Source organism: Lepisosteus oculatus, chromosome 8 (assembly GCF_040954835.1).
Source record: "Lepisosteus oculatus isolate fLepOcu1 chromosome 8, fLepOcu1.hap2, whole genome shotgun sequence".
Classification (NCBI taxonomy): Eukaryota; Metazoa; Chordata; class Actinopteri; order Semionotiformes; family Lepisosteidae; genus Lepisosteus; species Lepisosteus oculatus.
This window is the reverse complement of record NC_090703.1, coordinates 2,370,646-2,387,720: the sequence shown is the minus strand read 5'-3', so window position 1 is coordinate 2,387,720 and position 17,075 is coordinate 2,370,646. Positions and strand designations below refer to the sequence as shown.

General features: G+C 39.6%; 1 protein-coding gene across 50 annotated transcripts in view; it reads right to left on the bottom strand.

Annotated features, from left to right (window-relative positions):
* nrxn3a (neurexin 3a) overlaps positions 1–17,075 on the bottom strand; it is a 387,994-nt gene that overhangs the window by 290,489 nt on the left and 80,430 nt on the right. For 36 of the 50 annotated variants that reach the window (XR_001478762.2, XR_001478763.2, XR_001478765.2 and 33 more), the window contains 3 exons: positions 8,185–8,486; positions 6,571–6,594; positions 5,152–5,313 (listed from right to left, as the gene is read on the bottom strand). Coding sequence is in view for 44 of the 50 variants with exons in the window: in XM_015350360.2 (XP_015205846.1) it covers positions 5,152–5,313; positions 6,571–6,594; positions 8,185–8,486 (488 nt within the window). In the remaining 6 variants the exon portion in view is untranslated. The remainder of the gene's footprint in view (positions 1–5,151; positions 5,314–6,570; positions 6,595–8,184; positions 8,487–17,075) is intronic. The other 14 variants (XR_001478767.2, XM_015350366.2, XM_069192986.1 and 11 more) reach the window with 1 other exon arrangement.

Genomic DNA, 17,075 nt, shown 5'->3' with positions numbered 1-17,075 from the left:
TCCTCCGTGGTTTAGTGTTGAGTGTGTCCACAGACAATGTACCGGACATGAGACGAGACTTGTCTTATCTTTCTTGTACTAAAAAAGGCACCTTCTGTGGCTTGGGAGGCTGTAAGCAGAGGATTTATTTCTGAGACTGGCTGGGTGGAATGAGATGTTTCAGAGCATACAATTATTATACAGTAATGTGATACTGTCCATTCTGAACTTCAGTTTGGTACTGTAGTTTACACTGGGATGTTTTATTGCTCCAGAATTCCCCTTCAATCTGTGAAACAATGTTGCCTTTGCTACTGCTGTGAATTGCTACAGTACATCAGAGCTCTTGTTTCTTATTGTATTATCTCACTCTTTCCACTGGGTGGCGTGCTCAACAAGCCTCAAACAGAGCTTCCTATCTGCATCATACTGTACGGTATTTTTTTCATGTAGCCAGGCTTACAATCCCACATTGATTTTGTAACATCAAATGCTCTATTTTATAAAAAATTGACAAACAGCTTGAAAAAACTCTTTGATGGTCCTAAAAGTGTCAGTGTCTGCTGGCTGATGATTTAGACTTTGAAAATTCAGACACTGCCTTCATGTTCAACACTCTTCTGTACTGTACAATTATATAAGGAATTTAATAACATATTGTACTGCATTGCAACACTGCACATGACATGCAAGTTAAAAAGTACATTTCATTTTGATGATTTTTATAATGAAACTGGAAAATTGTCATTCTTAATTCAGTATTTGAAATATGTTTATTTGAGCATCTGTAGGATGAGACATATCAGGACTGGGAGGTTTTAAGAATTCCTACTAGGTGTAGGAATAGGGGTGGACCCAGGGTTAGGCAGGATATAGTATGAGGGTCAGGATCAGAGTAAGAAAAGAGTTAGAATCGAGGGCTTACAGTTGGATTAGGTTTGTGGTTGAGAATGAGAATTCGTACACATGGGAGGAGTAAATACAAAAAAACAGTGAAACACATACTGGAGGACACATGTGGAAACTATGTGGACGTACATTTAAAACTGGGAACCTGTTATTAAACCTAGATGCCTACAAGCAGACACGTCGAGCCATGAGGAAACACACTTGAAACCAAGTACACAAGGAATTTGTTTTGTGCAATGGAGTGCGGGAGTATGGGATAGGCTACCTGCCATGTTGCAGAAGCCCCTTTCTTCAGCAGTGCAGTATGCTAAAATGCTGTCAAACTATGGAAATCTGTATCTACTGGATAATAATAATTAGCATTTCTGGTATATAATAGTAATTAGCAATTAAGATTATCTGGATTAAAGCTAGGACAAGGGTAAATTTAAGGTAGTAGGGCAATGATTATAATTTAAATTGGACAGACTGTAGACTTCGGATTAAGATTAGGAATAAGTAACAACTGGACCTGGGTCACAGGAAACAGCAGAAATAACCTTTTGGCAGTGACTCTTGGGAATGACTTGACATGTGCACATACGCTATATAGTACAGTATGTTCCAATGCAACTTTAAGCCAAAACTGAACATATAGCAGAAATACTGGCATTCATCAAATATACAGATATATCCTAATTTATTGTGTCTAATAATAATAATAATAATTGTTTACACTTATATAGCGCTTTTCTGGACACTCCACTCAAAGCGCTTTACAGGTAATGGGGATCCCCTCCACCACCACCAATGTGTAGCCCCACCTGGATGATGCGACGGCAGCCATAGTGCGCCAGAACGCTCACCACACACCAGCTATCAGTGGTGGACAGCAGAGTAATGTATCCAATTCATAGAGGGGGATTATTAGGAGGCCATGATTGGTAAGGGCCAATTGGGAAATTTGGCCAGGACGCCGGGGTTACACCCCTACTCTTTTCGAGAAACACCCTGGGATTTTTAATGACCACAGAGAGTCAGGACCTCGGTTTTACGGCTCATCCGAAGGACAGCACCTGTTTACAGTATAGTGTCCCCGTCACTATACTGGGGCATTAGGACCCACATGGACTGCAGGGTGAGCGCCCCCTGCTGGCCCCACTAACACCTCTTCCAGCAGCAACCTTAGTTTTTCCCAGGAGGTCTCCCATCCAGGTACTGACCAGGCTCACACCTGGTTAGCTTCAGTGGGTTGCCAGTTGTGAGTTGCAGGGTGATATGGCTGCTGGCTAATGCTACATAAACTGCATCTAAGACTCAGGCTAAATCACTGTGCTTGTGGGTTGATAACAGAGCACCATCAGGAAGAAGTAAATTAATATTAATCACACTATGTGCAAAATGGTCCATAATAAGCTGAAGAGCAGTCACACTCTGTTCAAACAGCAGAGCTGCAAGGTCACTTTAAATTATGATGGTTATTACGGGCTGCTCATTGTCATTTGGTGAATTCTAGGATTTGAGCAGATGATTGTTGCTGCTGCTGACAGGACTAACATGCACCTGAGGTGCAGGGAGCCGAGATGGAGGAGGGTGTCTGCACAGGTCTGTCTGTACTACAAATCAAGTCAAGTATAGCTACTGTCGAAACTACAGAACATTATTGGCTAGGTCAGAGCCTCCTACCCTTGACCTACACTAGGCAGCTCTTTAGGAAATACAGCAGTTTAAGGACTGAGAGAGAAGAGAAAGTGCCAGGCTGGGGCAAAGGGAGATTCTTCTGCACTACAATGCTACAGCGTGTTTCAGGCAGGATGGAGGAGGAATGGGTGAGGAGCAGGGGTGAGGAGACCCTGGCAGTGGAGGAGGCACAATGACAACAATGACTCATATTCTGGTCAGATCAGCTTGAAGCCCGAAAGGAACGCAGAGCTGAGAGAGCTTCGTGTAGGATTTCCTGCCAAGCTGCCCGCCCATCTGCAGCAACTAGGGAATGAGGGAGTGAAGCAGCACTAGTGTGAGGCAGGCAAGCTGACACTGTGGTGCGTCTCGTCAGGGAGCGGTGTTTGGGCCAAGGATGATGTCACTGGTGTCAAGAAGGTAATGGAGAAGCTCACTGGCACATTATATACAAAACAGAGAGGTGCATGGACCTAAACAACCTTTTGGATGAAACCTTTGAAAACTGACTTCTTGATTGCATTTTAGGCACAATAATTTAAGAACAGCTGATTGACAGTGACCTTTGCTGGACTGAGATGTCATCCAGGTCTAAGAAGCACCTCATCTCATCCTAAGTAATTTGCTTCAACAGCTACAGTGCGTAGTTTTCTCCAGAGACATCACCTACAGAATTAATGTTTTATTCTGGAGTTTCAGCAATGCCTACTTCAATTCTTAAGCAGGCTTTCACCAACAATCTAGAAAGAAGCCAAATGATCTAATTTCACTGATTCTATCTTGGCAGGTACAAAAGTAGATAATACTGACTTGCTTCAATTTTGAGAAGTAAAGACATCAAAAGGAAACACCCTACTCTGGCCATCTGCACTGAGGAATCCACCATCAATTATGATAAAGTTACACAACAACTGGTAAGAGGCAATGCAAACAAAACTGTATTACTGTAGGTTAGGTGAAATCAGAGAAACACTCCAGAAAGCAGGAAACCCCCCTTTCTGAAACTGGTAAACCCATAACAGGAAATACAATTGTGTAATAAGGATTTGGTCAGGATGTTGCTTCTGAAACCTCTTTCATGTGTTAATTTTAACAGTGTACAGTATATTAAAGCAAGTCCATTGTAATAAATGCTGGATAACTGGAAAGACAGCTTGGCTTACTGCTAAGTCACTGTTTAAATGCACACTGAAAGCACAGAAGCAATCTCTGATCTCACTGCACCTTGTTCTTCCTAGTAACACCGTAGGTACGGTGCTGCTCAACCAGAAAGTTACAGCACTTAGGAGGCAAATTACTGTAATCTCAAAAATGGGAACCGCTTTACACAGCCATCAACTTGAAAGCAGGACAGCATTAAACATTTAGCAACAGCAAGAAATTAATAGAACGGTTTGAATGACAAATTCAAAGACAGAACATACATACTGTACTGTATGTATCTTATTTCATCTTTGTATTGATTGTTGTTCTTTAGTTTTGTTTTTAACAAAAAATAAATAAACCAAGTAGATTAGATAGAGAGTTGAACATAAATCTGTCATAAAAATATAAAATGTCAGCTAAAGCAATTTACTGTATTCTCCGTATAAATTATTTAAAAAAAAATACAGGTGTACTATTTTGTACTGAAACATCAGGCTACATGAGGCTGCAAAAGAAAAATTACATAAAAATTGTAATGGTATTTCATAAGTACGTCTGTGATGTACATGATATAAAAAAGAAAAAAATAACTCCCTTGAAATATAAACCTTTACATTTGAAATAGTTCCCGCAATTTAAGGTAGTGGGGGGCTAAACTCTTTAATATTTCTAAGCACAACTCCCAAAGAATGATCAATGCTTAGAAACAGTAGCTCTTAATAGGAGGTCAAAATGCACATATTCAGAAATTATCATCAGTCATAATTCTGCATAATGATTGTGCCACAATTCTTATGAGGAGAGCCCATAACCACCTCACTGACAGTAAGACCAATTATGCAATGATGTTACTCAGCAAAGGTCTAGCAAAGACTTAATTGCCTATTTCTAACTAAAATAAAGATCCTTCAGTTCTGAGGTCTCTTGCTTTACTACATCATTATTGCGAGGCCTAAAGGTGCTGACTTATTAAATTGCCTATTAAACAATTAACAGTGCTACTGAAGGTTTTAAGACATCCTGCCAGCTGGAACTGGTACAATACGGTTTGTCACAGGCTTCCAACTCATGTGCTCGATTTTTACTAAGATACGACAGAAGATACGTAATTTCTTACAGATTAATTTATCAAAACATATATAAAGGCAGAATTCTCCAAAACCTGAAACAGTAAGTGGCAGGCAGCCAGCTAGTCCTGTTTCTAATTTCGTGCCACAGTTCTGCTGACTCTAGTGAATCACCTGTGCTTCAGACTACATCAAATTAAATATATAACTTTAAACAAACTTATTACATTAGGATGTTATTTTCATGTGTATGTGTACCCCTCATGTTTTTTTAATTGTTTTATAGGATTTGAATAATCTCTAACAAAGATACTGGTGTTTGATCTGCATTATGTGAAGTGTAATGCATTTGCAGACATAACCCTAGAAGTGAAAGAACACATTTCAGTACCTCTTTCAAGCAGCCCATGAAATTGTTGCTGACAGGAGAACCAGGCAGATCCGCTGTGCTTGGACTACCACCAACATAGAAGAAGTCATCTGAGCCAAGCATGGTGTAGTCTTCTTGTGTGTACCCAGTAGTGGTTAAGATGCCATCTACAGATATTGTCACCTGTTCAAAGAATATAATCAAGAAAACAATGCCCACACATGACCTTCTAGGATTGTTTCACAGGAGGTACTGTCTCCTAGGACTCGTTCAGTCATTTTGGATCGTATGGTTCAGTCTCCATTTTCTGGATTTGAATAAGACCCATTACAATTTTTTCTTCTTTTTATTATTATTTTGGTTTTGAAGGAATCGCTGACAAGTAAAGAAAATATTTGAGAAACATATTTTCTTTACCTTGATGGGGGCAAGAAAATGGAAGAGTTTTGGTTGTCGCCATCATTTAGGTTTAGAGGGTTAGTCAATGTTAAAACCAAGAACAATCGCTTGTACTTGTTTTATTCAGGGTTACAGTTTCGGATCAGTCGGACATCGACAAGCATGCGTCCCAAAAGGAGTCTTACCATCAAACATCATGAATGCGCAAGCCATGATTTTGTCGGGTGTGTCGGGGTGGGGGGGGGTGGGGGGGTGGGAGGTTGTTTTTCTCAAAAACGGCTCAAACCGGGGAAGAAAGTCAAGTCAAGGAGGCCACCACCGATATGAGCCAGACGCCTAATAAACTCAAAAAAGCATGCAAGCGCCAAGCATGAAACACCCAGGCACAACGAAGGGCACAGGAGAGGTGTAGGTGCTGCCACAGGCACTGCTGCCCCTCACATGCCATGAGAAGAAAGGCGGAGTCCGGTGTGGCAGGGACACAGAGCCAGGGCACAGGGGGAGTTAGAGTGTTAGTGGACACACGTTAGCAGACAGGGTGGGATGGGCACAGGTAGTGAGGGAAGCAGTGATATTTAGGCATGCCATGCACAGAGTGTACTGGAAACAACTGACAGAGCTCCCGCGTTTCCATTTTGTTTTTTGTAGTTGTTGTTGTTGTTGGTTTTTTTTTTTTATGGAAAGCTTCTGCCAGTTCGCCTGTAGTCTTCACCAAAAAAATAAAAAATAAAATGTGGAGGCTTTGTTAATACACTAAGCCCTACAAACAGGCCCGATCTGAAATCTTTGCAAGAGTGGAAGACGTTAAAAGAAGAGAGGGGGGAAAAAGAAGTAAAAGCCGTGGTGAAAATCTGGGGGAGGAGGGGAAGGGGGGGGAAATTAAAAGTGAAGAAAGCCAAGAAATACCAACCCCGTTTCCTCATTTTTTGATAATGGTGTCTACAATGAAACCGAAATAAAAGGAAGAGGGGAAGGATACACACGGCAAACCCAAAAAAAGACAATAAGAATGATATCTACCAGACAATGTAGTTTGTTTACCATAGCGTGTCCAATGCCTGAGTGCTTTGCGGAAAAGGGGGGAAGAAAGGAAATTAAAAAATAGTGAACAGAACGGTTGTTAATAAAAAAATGAAACAAAAAAACAATGATGAGTAATTAGGGTGTTAGTACATTAGTTGGTTAGGTATCGGTTAGTAAAAAAAATGATTCATTCCATGAATGGTTAGTGTTAGTCTTACAAAGCGTGTCCTTTCGAAACAGAGAGAGAGAAAGGGAGAGAAGAGAGATGCAAGGGCAGGAGTAAAGGCCCAGAGCTACTTCAACTTGATCAAGTTCCAAAACCACAATATTTCTTGGCAGGACAACCCTACCGAGGGCACAAGTCTTGTCTTAGTAGTAATATGAAATCAGTACTTACTTGTCAACCTCTTCCAAAACTCAAACCGTAGCGTGATCCCAAAAGCGGTTTTACTTGTCACTGAAGCTAACGGCCTCCCCACCAGTCAGCTATTAAAAGCCCTTGCACTTGTAAACTATACTATGAATTCCACATCCTCTCTGCAGTTCCCCACTCTGTTCACTGGAGCTGAATGTGACCATCTGTAAATCAACGATTTTGTGTGTAATCTGTTGAGCACCTCTCAAATCTGGCACAGCCAAACCTGTAAACTCCTACGAAATTCAAGTTCTTGAGCAGTTTTATACCTGTCTTTTTCTTGCATCTGCCTTATGTAGTTTATATTTTTATAAATGTGGATATACAGATGCACATGTACAGTATCAGTATTTACAAACAGTATAATATCATACTGTAAAACAATCTAACTACCTGATAAAACACATAACCCCCATGTAACCAAAAAATACAAATACTGTAAATCAACAATAAAAGACGCAGCACTCCTAACTATAATCTATAAGGCAGTTTCCTGTACAGAGATGGATGGCACCATCATCTGGGCAGCACAGCGATGAAGCTATTGTCCCCTCTGTTCTGATACTGCCTCCTCATCTTCCGTCTGCAGTGCTAAACCCATCTAGGTCAAAGCTCCCCAAGAAAAAGAAAGAACCTGCACTATTTGTACTGTATATCTTGAACTATGGTTTGCCAACAGCTTTACAGTTACAGAAATACTACTATTGAGTAGACAGAAATGGTCTGACTTGGTTGGCACTCCCTTGCTTCGGATAGAGTCGCTAGACCCAAGAGTGGTGGAAATAGCTCAGAAAAAATTCAGTCTTCTACAGCCATCAAGCTAATGATGGTGTCTGACAGAGGAGCCTGCTTAGAGAAGCAAAAAGTGACGTAAAATGGATAAAATCAGAAAGGAAATTGGTGCTCTTGGAATTCGGAACATAATCTTTTACATAAACTGAAAGCCATCTGAATAAAATTTTAAAAAGTCAACTGAAAGTGAGAAGAATTAGCACAGAAAGGCTATGGACAGGAAAAGAAAATATATTATTTAATGGCATTCATAAAGAGAATGAAAAAAAAGGAAAACATAACAGAAGCAACTACTTAAAAAAAAAAGAATGCCAAAATAAATAAGAGATCACTTCTACACGCATATCAGAGTGAGGTCTTTCGTCTGCTGCTTACTCTCCCCTGCTCGCCCATGCGACACACCCCTCATCGATCCCCATCATTACCTGCCGCAAGTTCCGCGTGACCTTTACGTCATGCCACGAGTTGTCGTTGAATTTGCCGTTAACCGGCTCTACTATGGCCTCGAAAGCCCCCGATCCCAGGTTGATGACGAGGGACACGGCTCCGTCCTTCAGCGCCAGGTTGACGTAGTCCGCCGACTTGCCCGTGTGCAGGATGAGCCCGTTGCGCTGCCAGGTCTTGAAGGACAGGGTGATCTCGTCGCTGCTGCTCTGGATGGGGTTCTGCGACAGGTCGTAGCAGAAGTACTCCGACCCCCGGAAAGTGGCGACGTTCTCCTCTCTCGCTGCAGGGAACAGAGAGGACGTGTTTTTAAGCGTCGTGCTTTTCAGTTCCTCCTAGCCCTGCCATGAAAACTGGCACGTGTGAGGGGAAGCCTGGGGCAGACGCAGGCAGTACTACAGTAGCATGGTCAACGGTTTTTAATTTAGCATTTTCAGGTGACACATACAACACACTGGCCTACAGGTACCCCTACACTCGGAAAAACTCATTACTGTCGTCTTCGGCACACTTCTAAACTGGAGCCAATTTTCTGTTTAAGGACGCAAAGATGTCAGCAATTTGAAAAAAAGTGAAAGTCAAAGTGAAAAAGAGCCCACCCTCATTTACTGTATAGTGAGATATATAAAGCACAGTACATACACTATATAATGTACGGTGTACGCACACACAGTTTAACGCATGCTAAAAAGCAAACAATAGAAATAAAAGTCCCCCTCAAAATATGGACTGCAATGCTGGGCCTTCAATTCTATGGACGCTGCACTCGTTCGAAAACGCTTTTTCAGTGTTTTTGAAAGTAAGACATGTCTATGCGTCTGGAGTGTTTGTATTCATCTGAATCTATTACACTCAGAAACTCTTTAAGCAAAATACTAGCTGCAGTTTAACACTAAAGCTTTAATAAGGTCATCGGGATAGGCACACAATATAGAACGTCTCACACATAACAACAACACAGTTGCCTTTCTTCAATTTTAATGCTACTGTACAGTATATATATGTAATGGTTACATGTGTTGTATTTTAATCCTGAACAGTTTAAAGATCCTTGAAAACAGATGTACAGGTACAACATCACTGCTTAAATTCCTTATTTTAAAATCATGTTGATTAAAATATTTTTGTTAGTGTGGGTCATGCCATTTTACCTTAAGTATTTCTTTCACTTAACCCAAAGTATTTCCCTAAATGAACTGTCCATCACTGAATGAAGTGTCTTAATTTTTTTAAGCCACCAAACTACCCATTAGTAGCAAATTATCAGCACAGCTTGAAACCCACCCACTATCTTAAGGAAAAAAGTCAGTGCATTTTATTTTAAGGGATAACAACTAGAACATTCAAGGGAAATGTACAGAGCAAGAGATACTAGTACCTTCAAAACTAAGAACTGTGTACAGGTACTGCCAGCTAATATTCTGATGTTAAATGTGAACAAAATCAGTTGAAGAATGTAATTAAATAAACTCACACTACATCACCATAGGATAACCTCTCTCTGCAGTTGCTGGCAGTGGCTCTAAAATATTGATCACACCAATTATTAGTACTGCACTGGTTACTCATGAAGCCGCTTCCTGTAAACTGTGGTCACTGCGCTTGTCCAGGCTATCAGTGTTTGAACTTGCTAGTGTTTGATGGAGGAACAGGGCTTTAATATGTTGCAATGAATTTTCTGTGTTGTAGTGTCTTGAGGTTTTCACTAAGCTCACATGGTGAGAGATTTCCCGCATCTGCTTAGAGCAAAATTTAAGTCAATGGTATTTATTAATGAACAGTGGGCAGCTAGGGGGGACATTTGTAAACCAGACTGTGCCTTGCATTCCAATAAACCAAATATTAACCTTATGAAAGTGCTTTAATTGCCCCTTAGAAGATCCAACAACCCAGACCCAAGAACTCAACCTGTGTGAGATACAGTATACATTTCTGAGCAAGTTGTACTATGTAATAACACATCTACAGTATAAATTTAGATAAATTGCATTTAAGATTTCTTTTTATTTAAGCACAGTCTTTTTCTTCATTAGATTTACTGTACGCATTTTATGTTTAAATAGCATAAGTTACTGGTTAACATTTCTAGAAAATGCCCTACAGTGTATTGAAAAATAATTAACACAGTTACAATTATTTTAACTCACTGCAATGTTATATACGTATAAAATGTAAAAACACACAAAATATATATAATGAGTCCAAAAATAAAAACATACAGTATTCAAAAAAAGTTCGTAAATGATCTGTACAAGAACAAAAACTACTAAAGAATACAGTATTTCAGTGCATAAAGTTTAAGTCTACAAATGATTTATGCAGTACACAATCTCAAAACCCATTAATTTCTCTGCAAATCATGTTTTTTTAAAAAAATACTAACTAGTAAATTATTTTACCCCTTTACACTAATCTATTTTTGTTGTGCTTTGTTTGATTCGTAAATTACTAATTGAACTGCCAGTTTAACTAGGTTCAGGTTACACTCTTCAATACCCTGCACAATTCATTTTTCCCAGTTTTGGGAATTACTGATTGTTAATCAACCCAGCTAAAAAATACAAACCTTGTTATAGCATTTGGAAAAAATAAAGAAAAACTTCTACAGCACATTTCAAATGCTTAATTATTTGTTTCCTCTATCAGTAGAGAGGAAGAAGAACAATTATAAACCCAACAGACACGTGCTTTAAAGCTAAATCATGCTGGAAATTGCAGGTCTGCATAATCAGCTTTCCTTTCACTCAAATGTTAAGGTTGGTTGCTCAGTGTGCAAATCCAAAAATGTCAGAATGATGCCCAACTTCATTAGTTTTTGGCTCAGCTACTCGAAAACAAGGGAGAGCTTAGTGTTTGCCCAGCGGGGATTAAGACTGGAGACGATCCACGTCAAGAGATATGTTTCCCATAAATTCAGACCATCTACTTTATTTCAGTAGGGTGAGTGATACATTTTTGTAACTCCAACACTAAAGGGCCCATTGATTTAGTACCTCGTCTTTTTTAACTTTGCTCTCTAGGTTTGAAATGATCAGTGACAGAAAAATAAATAGTAATTGATAAAATTACAGTTTTTCTACCAATAGATGTTCATGGGTCACCAATGTTCTAATATGTGTAACAGAGTTTATTCCATAACACAGTTAAAGTATAATCAGCAGAAACACAGACTCAGTGGGTTGTCAGTGAGTCTGTGTTTCTGCCTGCCCAGTTTATAAGGCTGACGAAGGTGAGCAGAGTGCCCCTCTTGGCTGTAGACATACAATGAGTTAGAGGGAAAATAAAGACTTTGAACAGTACAAGTGCACTTGATCAGACATGCAGTAAGGATACAGGATCCCAGCTCTATGAAAGACTGTCAGAATGCCTGACACAAGACACAGCGCAATTATTTCCCCAAAGAAGCACCTCTGGTGCCATTTTGGACATACAAGCTAGCCAAGACCCAAACTGTCAGTGTCCCGAAGGTCCAGGTCTGTGCACACACCCTCTACAACATAATAAGAACAAGTCACACAAAGTGATCACAGCTGAACAGTGTATGATATTCTCAACACCTTGTTATTAAAAAAAAGACTGGAGATGGTGATTAAAGATTTTTCTGTAGTTTCAGAGCAGTAAATCCTGACCAGCAGGAAGGAATTGCGGATAAACACGGCTAAGACATTCCTAAAGAGGGGACTTTTCACAACAATTTGTTATTGCTAACTCAATGCTGCATTTACAGTATAATAAAAAGGTGAACTCCTGTATATAAAACTCTGAATTCCTTTAAAAAATACCCTATCACGTACAGGGATGTGTTGTATAAGCTAATAAGATACTATAAAAAGCATTATTGTTGGGGGAAGCTATAGGTATACCAAGTGTCTTTAAATAGTTTCTGCACATTCAGTCATTTGCCACTGACTTGCATCCTTGCTGGAATTTGAAACCAGGATCTCTTGGACTTTAATCAGGCCACCTAGTCATGCTGTTATCAAATATTAATTTAATAGAATGTTGTTTTTACTAAAGAGACTCAGATGCTTTACCACCAGATGTTACCTCATCCATTAATTCTGTCCTGCTTAATTCTTAATGAGGTTTGAACACAAAAATTTGAACGTCTGTGTTCGTGACTTAATGATGGATACTTTAAAGATACAGTTAAGAATATGTAAAGAATGATTAATATACCTTTTATAAGAAGTGATGGATGCTGAAGACTGACATAATGAACCAACAAAACAACAACCCCTTTTTCTGGTGCTCTGTGTGGAGAGAATCTACAGAAGTTTTTTAATGAACATTATTAAAATAAAGACTATACAGTATCTATGCTAATGTACCTCAATTTGTCCTCAGATGAGCATTCATAGATACAATTAATTGAAGCATACATGTTATACACATTTCGTTTACAGATGCAGTATTTAAATGGCTAAAAAAATCCTGTTTGCTTTTTGCAATTAGGACAGCTCTCATTTGGTCATGAACAAATGTCCATTTGTATGCACCTGCTAATGTTAATTTACATTTAAAGTTTAAACATGGGGTTTGTATGGTTTGTGCTGCTGGTTTCAGAACCACACTGCCATAATTCAATTTCAGCATTTATGGTTAAGAAATACAGAATGGAGTTGGAGCAATCTGCAAATTCGAGTTATTTATTATGTTTATTTCTAAAAGCGCTTTGAGGAACCCAAAGCATGCAACTACAGTATACCTTGAATTGTCAGAGAGCAAAGTCGATGTACACTCAAGTCCAAGACTGTGCTCCACAATCCTGCCACCCCACCACCAGGAGAACAACACATCTGTGCACATTCACAGATGCGGGCCTTCACTCAATACAAAACAAACATGACCAGTATTCATTCACTTTCACCAGCACGCCAAAGAGAACTGGAGCAGCAAGAAGGAGATGGCAATTGCTCAAAAATATGGAAACTTCATAATGAAATCTTTATGACTTAAATGAGCACAGTAGAGTGATTGTTATCGAGCAATGAATTTAACTGTTTCCTAACGCTCTTTTTTTATCATTTACTCTATGATAAATGAGAGGTGATAAATTATGGCACAGTTCATTCATAAAAGTGTCGGGCGCTGCAGAACTGGATGAGAAAAAGTTATGGCATCTATAAATTAAATTCAGTTTAAGAAGACGATATAAGAACATTCAAGACTCCGTACTAAAAATGTAACGTTCTCTGGAGTATAGCGTAATCATAAATTACCTGCTTTCAAACACACCGGACTACCCCTAGGAAGATTAATCTTGGGCTTTGACATTGTGTTTTACATTCATCTGTGTGACTTTTGTTTGCTAAAAACACAATTTGAATTAAGGTTTTGCACACATGCCAAATATCCCAGTTCCAAACTCCTTACTGTAGCTGCATTTCAGCCTCTAAAACACAATAAAATGAACAACTCAGAGTACAATAATAAAAAATCAGTTTTGCCAATCTTGTTTAGATAGTTTGCCCTCTACACTTAGGGACAGGAACACTCAGCTGATGGTCATTTGCTATCTCTACAAGTATTACATTTATAAAATACAATAATAACTCCTTACATTCCTACAACATTTTTTATTTGAAACGTTTCTTAGCATACTGTATAGGAGGAAACCCACTTCATCCGCTACTTCAGACAGCAAAGCTGGCCGACATGCTGCAATCGTTCTGCGCCAGCAGCCCCACTGTATAGTAGATCAGGTGAACTGAGAAATTAGCTAATGAAATTAAGAGAGGATTTTTGTAGGTGAGACTGTACAGTTGTTAACACTTGCACTGATATCTAAGGCAAGTGGTCCAGCCCTCAGTTTAAAGTCTAATCTGAAGGAAGGAATCTCCTAAACACAATGTACCAGATCATCATACTGGTGACTTGGTTTGGAAATACTGGTCCTGATGAATGAGAGACTCCCATTGGTGTGTTAATACACTAACAGCAGCAAGCAGGAGTTTCTGTCACGCCCTGACCACCTAGAGGGCACTCTACCTTTGTCCTGATCCTAGTTCCCTGTGATTATTCATGTCTTTCCGGTGTCTCCTGTTGTGGAGCCTATTTACTTCCTGTGTCTGCTCTGCTCCTGGCTCAGCATTGAGGATATGGATGTCCTGAGACCCACCTAGCACCAGGTCTGTGGCCTGATGGCATAGGTTTCTATACCGACATCGTCTGACCCCCTGAACCTGGGCTAACCTCCATGTTGCCCCTTTTACTGCTAAACATAGGGTCTCTACTGCTCTCCTGGTTATTCCAAGGCATGCCCTTCTGACATCCGTGACAGAATGCTGAGCTGTACTTTGACCCTATTTTTTTTGTTTACCTGCATTGCAGTGGGCTTTTTTTCAGTTCTCCTATTCTAGTCGCAGGACGTCTCTCCCAACATCGGCCTACGAATACCTGGGATGTCATTCCCGGCATCCGTGACAGAATGTTGAGCTTATTTTTGTCCCTGCGAATGGTGTTCTTGTATTTTTTTCCCCCGGGTTTTTTGTTGTTACTTTTTTATTTCCTGTCTCCGTTGTGAGTTATTTTTCTTTGTGTTGTTTGTTCCCGTTCCATCATGTTTTTTTTGTTGTGTGTGATTGTTTACAGGTTTTTGTCTCGCTCCTCCGGAGCCCAGCCCGGTCTCCCCTTCCTCTACTCAATAAATATTTTTACCCCAGAGGAGGGGGTAGCTCTCAGCCGTGGACTCCCAGAGGTTTCCTTTCAGTTAAATTGGGTTTTTCCTCCCCCCAGTGCACTTCAGCTTTTTGGGGCGTCAGGAGCCACCCCTGAAGGTGGCGGTGGGGGGTACTGTCACACCCTGTACACCTAGAGGGCGCTTTTTGCCCTGTTCCTAGTTCCCTGTGATTATTCATGTCTTTCCGGTGTGTCTTGTTGTGTAGCCTATTTACTTCCTGTGTCTGCTCTGCTCCTGGCTCAGCATTGAGGGTCTGGATGTCTCGAGACCCTCCTAGCTCCAGGTCGCCTTTACCGTGGCCTAAGGACAACGTCTGACCCCCTGAGCCTGGGCTAAGATCTGTGTTGCCCCTTTTACCGGTACGCATAGGGTCTCTACTGCTCTCCTAGTCATTCCACGGCTTGCCCTTCCGACATACGTGACAGTTTCTTTGTCGTCTCCCATCCCAATACTGACCTAAACCTGACATCCAGGAAGAATTAAGCAATAGTAATGCACAGTAAGTAATGCTAATGTCTGTTCCTCTCAACACTGGTCCAGGAACATGCCTGTTTGGCTTCTGAGCTGTGACTCGGAAAATCAGGTTATTAAGCTTATGCTGTGAACATTACTTTCGCCTATCCCTTACATAAGAAATATTAGAGTTTTCAGCTGAGGTTATATCTAAAAAATACTGAAGATTTGAATACATTCATGTCAATGTTTCCATAAACTTTAATAAGAGTGAAGATCATTCAGTTCAATCCCCTTAAACTAGATCTGATATTGTCCTTGGATGACCAGACAAACACCACCTGGTCCCTGTCTGTGCAGTTTGGAAGAGACTTTTCGAGCACCTATCACCAATAACGTGCTCAACTTAATCAACCTTCAAGATCTGCACCTTCCTTTCGCAGAAGTTGTTCTGCATTTGTCATGCTCTTTCCATTCCAGAGCTGAGAGATGAGGGATCAATAATGCCAACTCTGAAAATAAAGATCATTTTGTCAAAATGTCCCTGATGTGTCTGCTGGACTTGCTTCTAGCACAATTATTTAGGCAAATGATCTGTTAAAAGAAGATGATGCTCAGCATAAATATCGCTTTAATGGGCATTTTAGACTAGATGACCCACAGAAAAAAATTAGATGTGAGACAAAGTGTCTGAATTAGAGTATATACAGTACTGTATGTTCACACACAGTATGCTACACTTTTCTACAGTATCAGTTTAGGTGAAATACAGTAGCTACAGTATATATAAAATAGGTTATGAAATCTCAGACTTGCTTTCTTCTTCAGTAAGCCCCTATTAATACACGTAAGTCTCATGTCTTCATTGTTGCAGAGTTTTCTAATTTTGTTAAATATCTTTATTCTCTGGTCCACCCTAAAAAATAGAATAAAAAAATCAAGCTGTGGGCTGCAAGGCTATTTCTTGATCAACATAATACATTTCAAATAATTTACCATTGGATTAAACCAGATTATATATACATGTATATATCACAATACATTATTATATATAATTTAGATATAATTATAATATACACTCACTACAAAATAGTGCTTCTGTAAATCAAATGCAATCTAGAACTTAATGTTATCCATTCATCTTTATTGCAATAAATATAAAAAATAATAATAATATAAACACCAGTATCATTACTGCATTATAAGAGTTATTTCAGGGTCTTTACATAAGCATACATAAGCAGTTATCGTCCATCTGCTGAATCTCTCTGGAACCTCTCTGGACAGAGAAGTAGAGTACACGCTTCTCCCCAAAACTAGCCATGAACACAGATTTTTTTTTTTATATTGCCCTTCTTAAAAATACAATTACAAAACATAAATGTATATATTTGCACAAAAGGTTTAAGAATTAGCATGTGCCAACAGTGATGATAATATTTTCTCCAGACTGAAACTGACACTACAACACAGACTTATGCAGTTTACATTTAGGGCAGGCAATGAAATTATATATTTCAAATAATGTTACAGTCCAGTTTAATTTTAAAATAAGGTGGCTCAGTTGCTAGGTCAATATCTACATATGCAAAGCACACACATTTAACATTTCCTACCTCCATAGGTCACACTCTAGCATCTCAAACTCATTTTCTCTGCTTCCACAAAAATTTCATGTTTAAATCTGCAACAACTGTTGTGATTAATACCCAATTGACATTACATCTGCCATTAAAC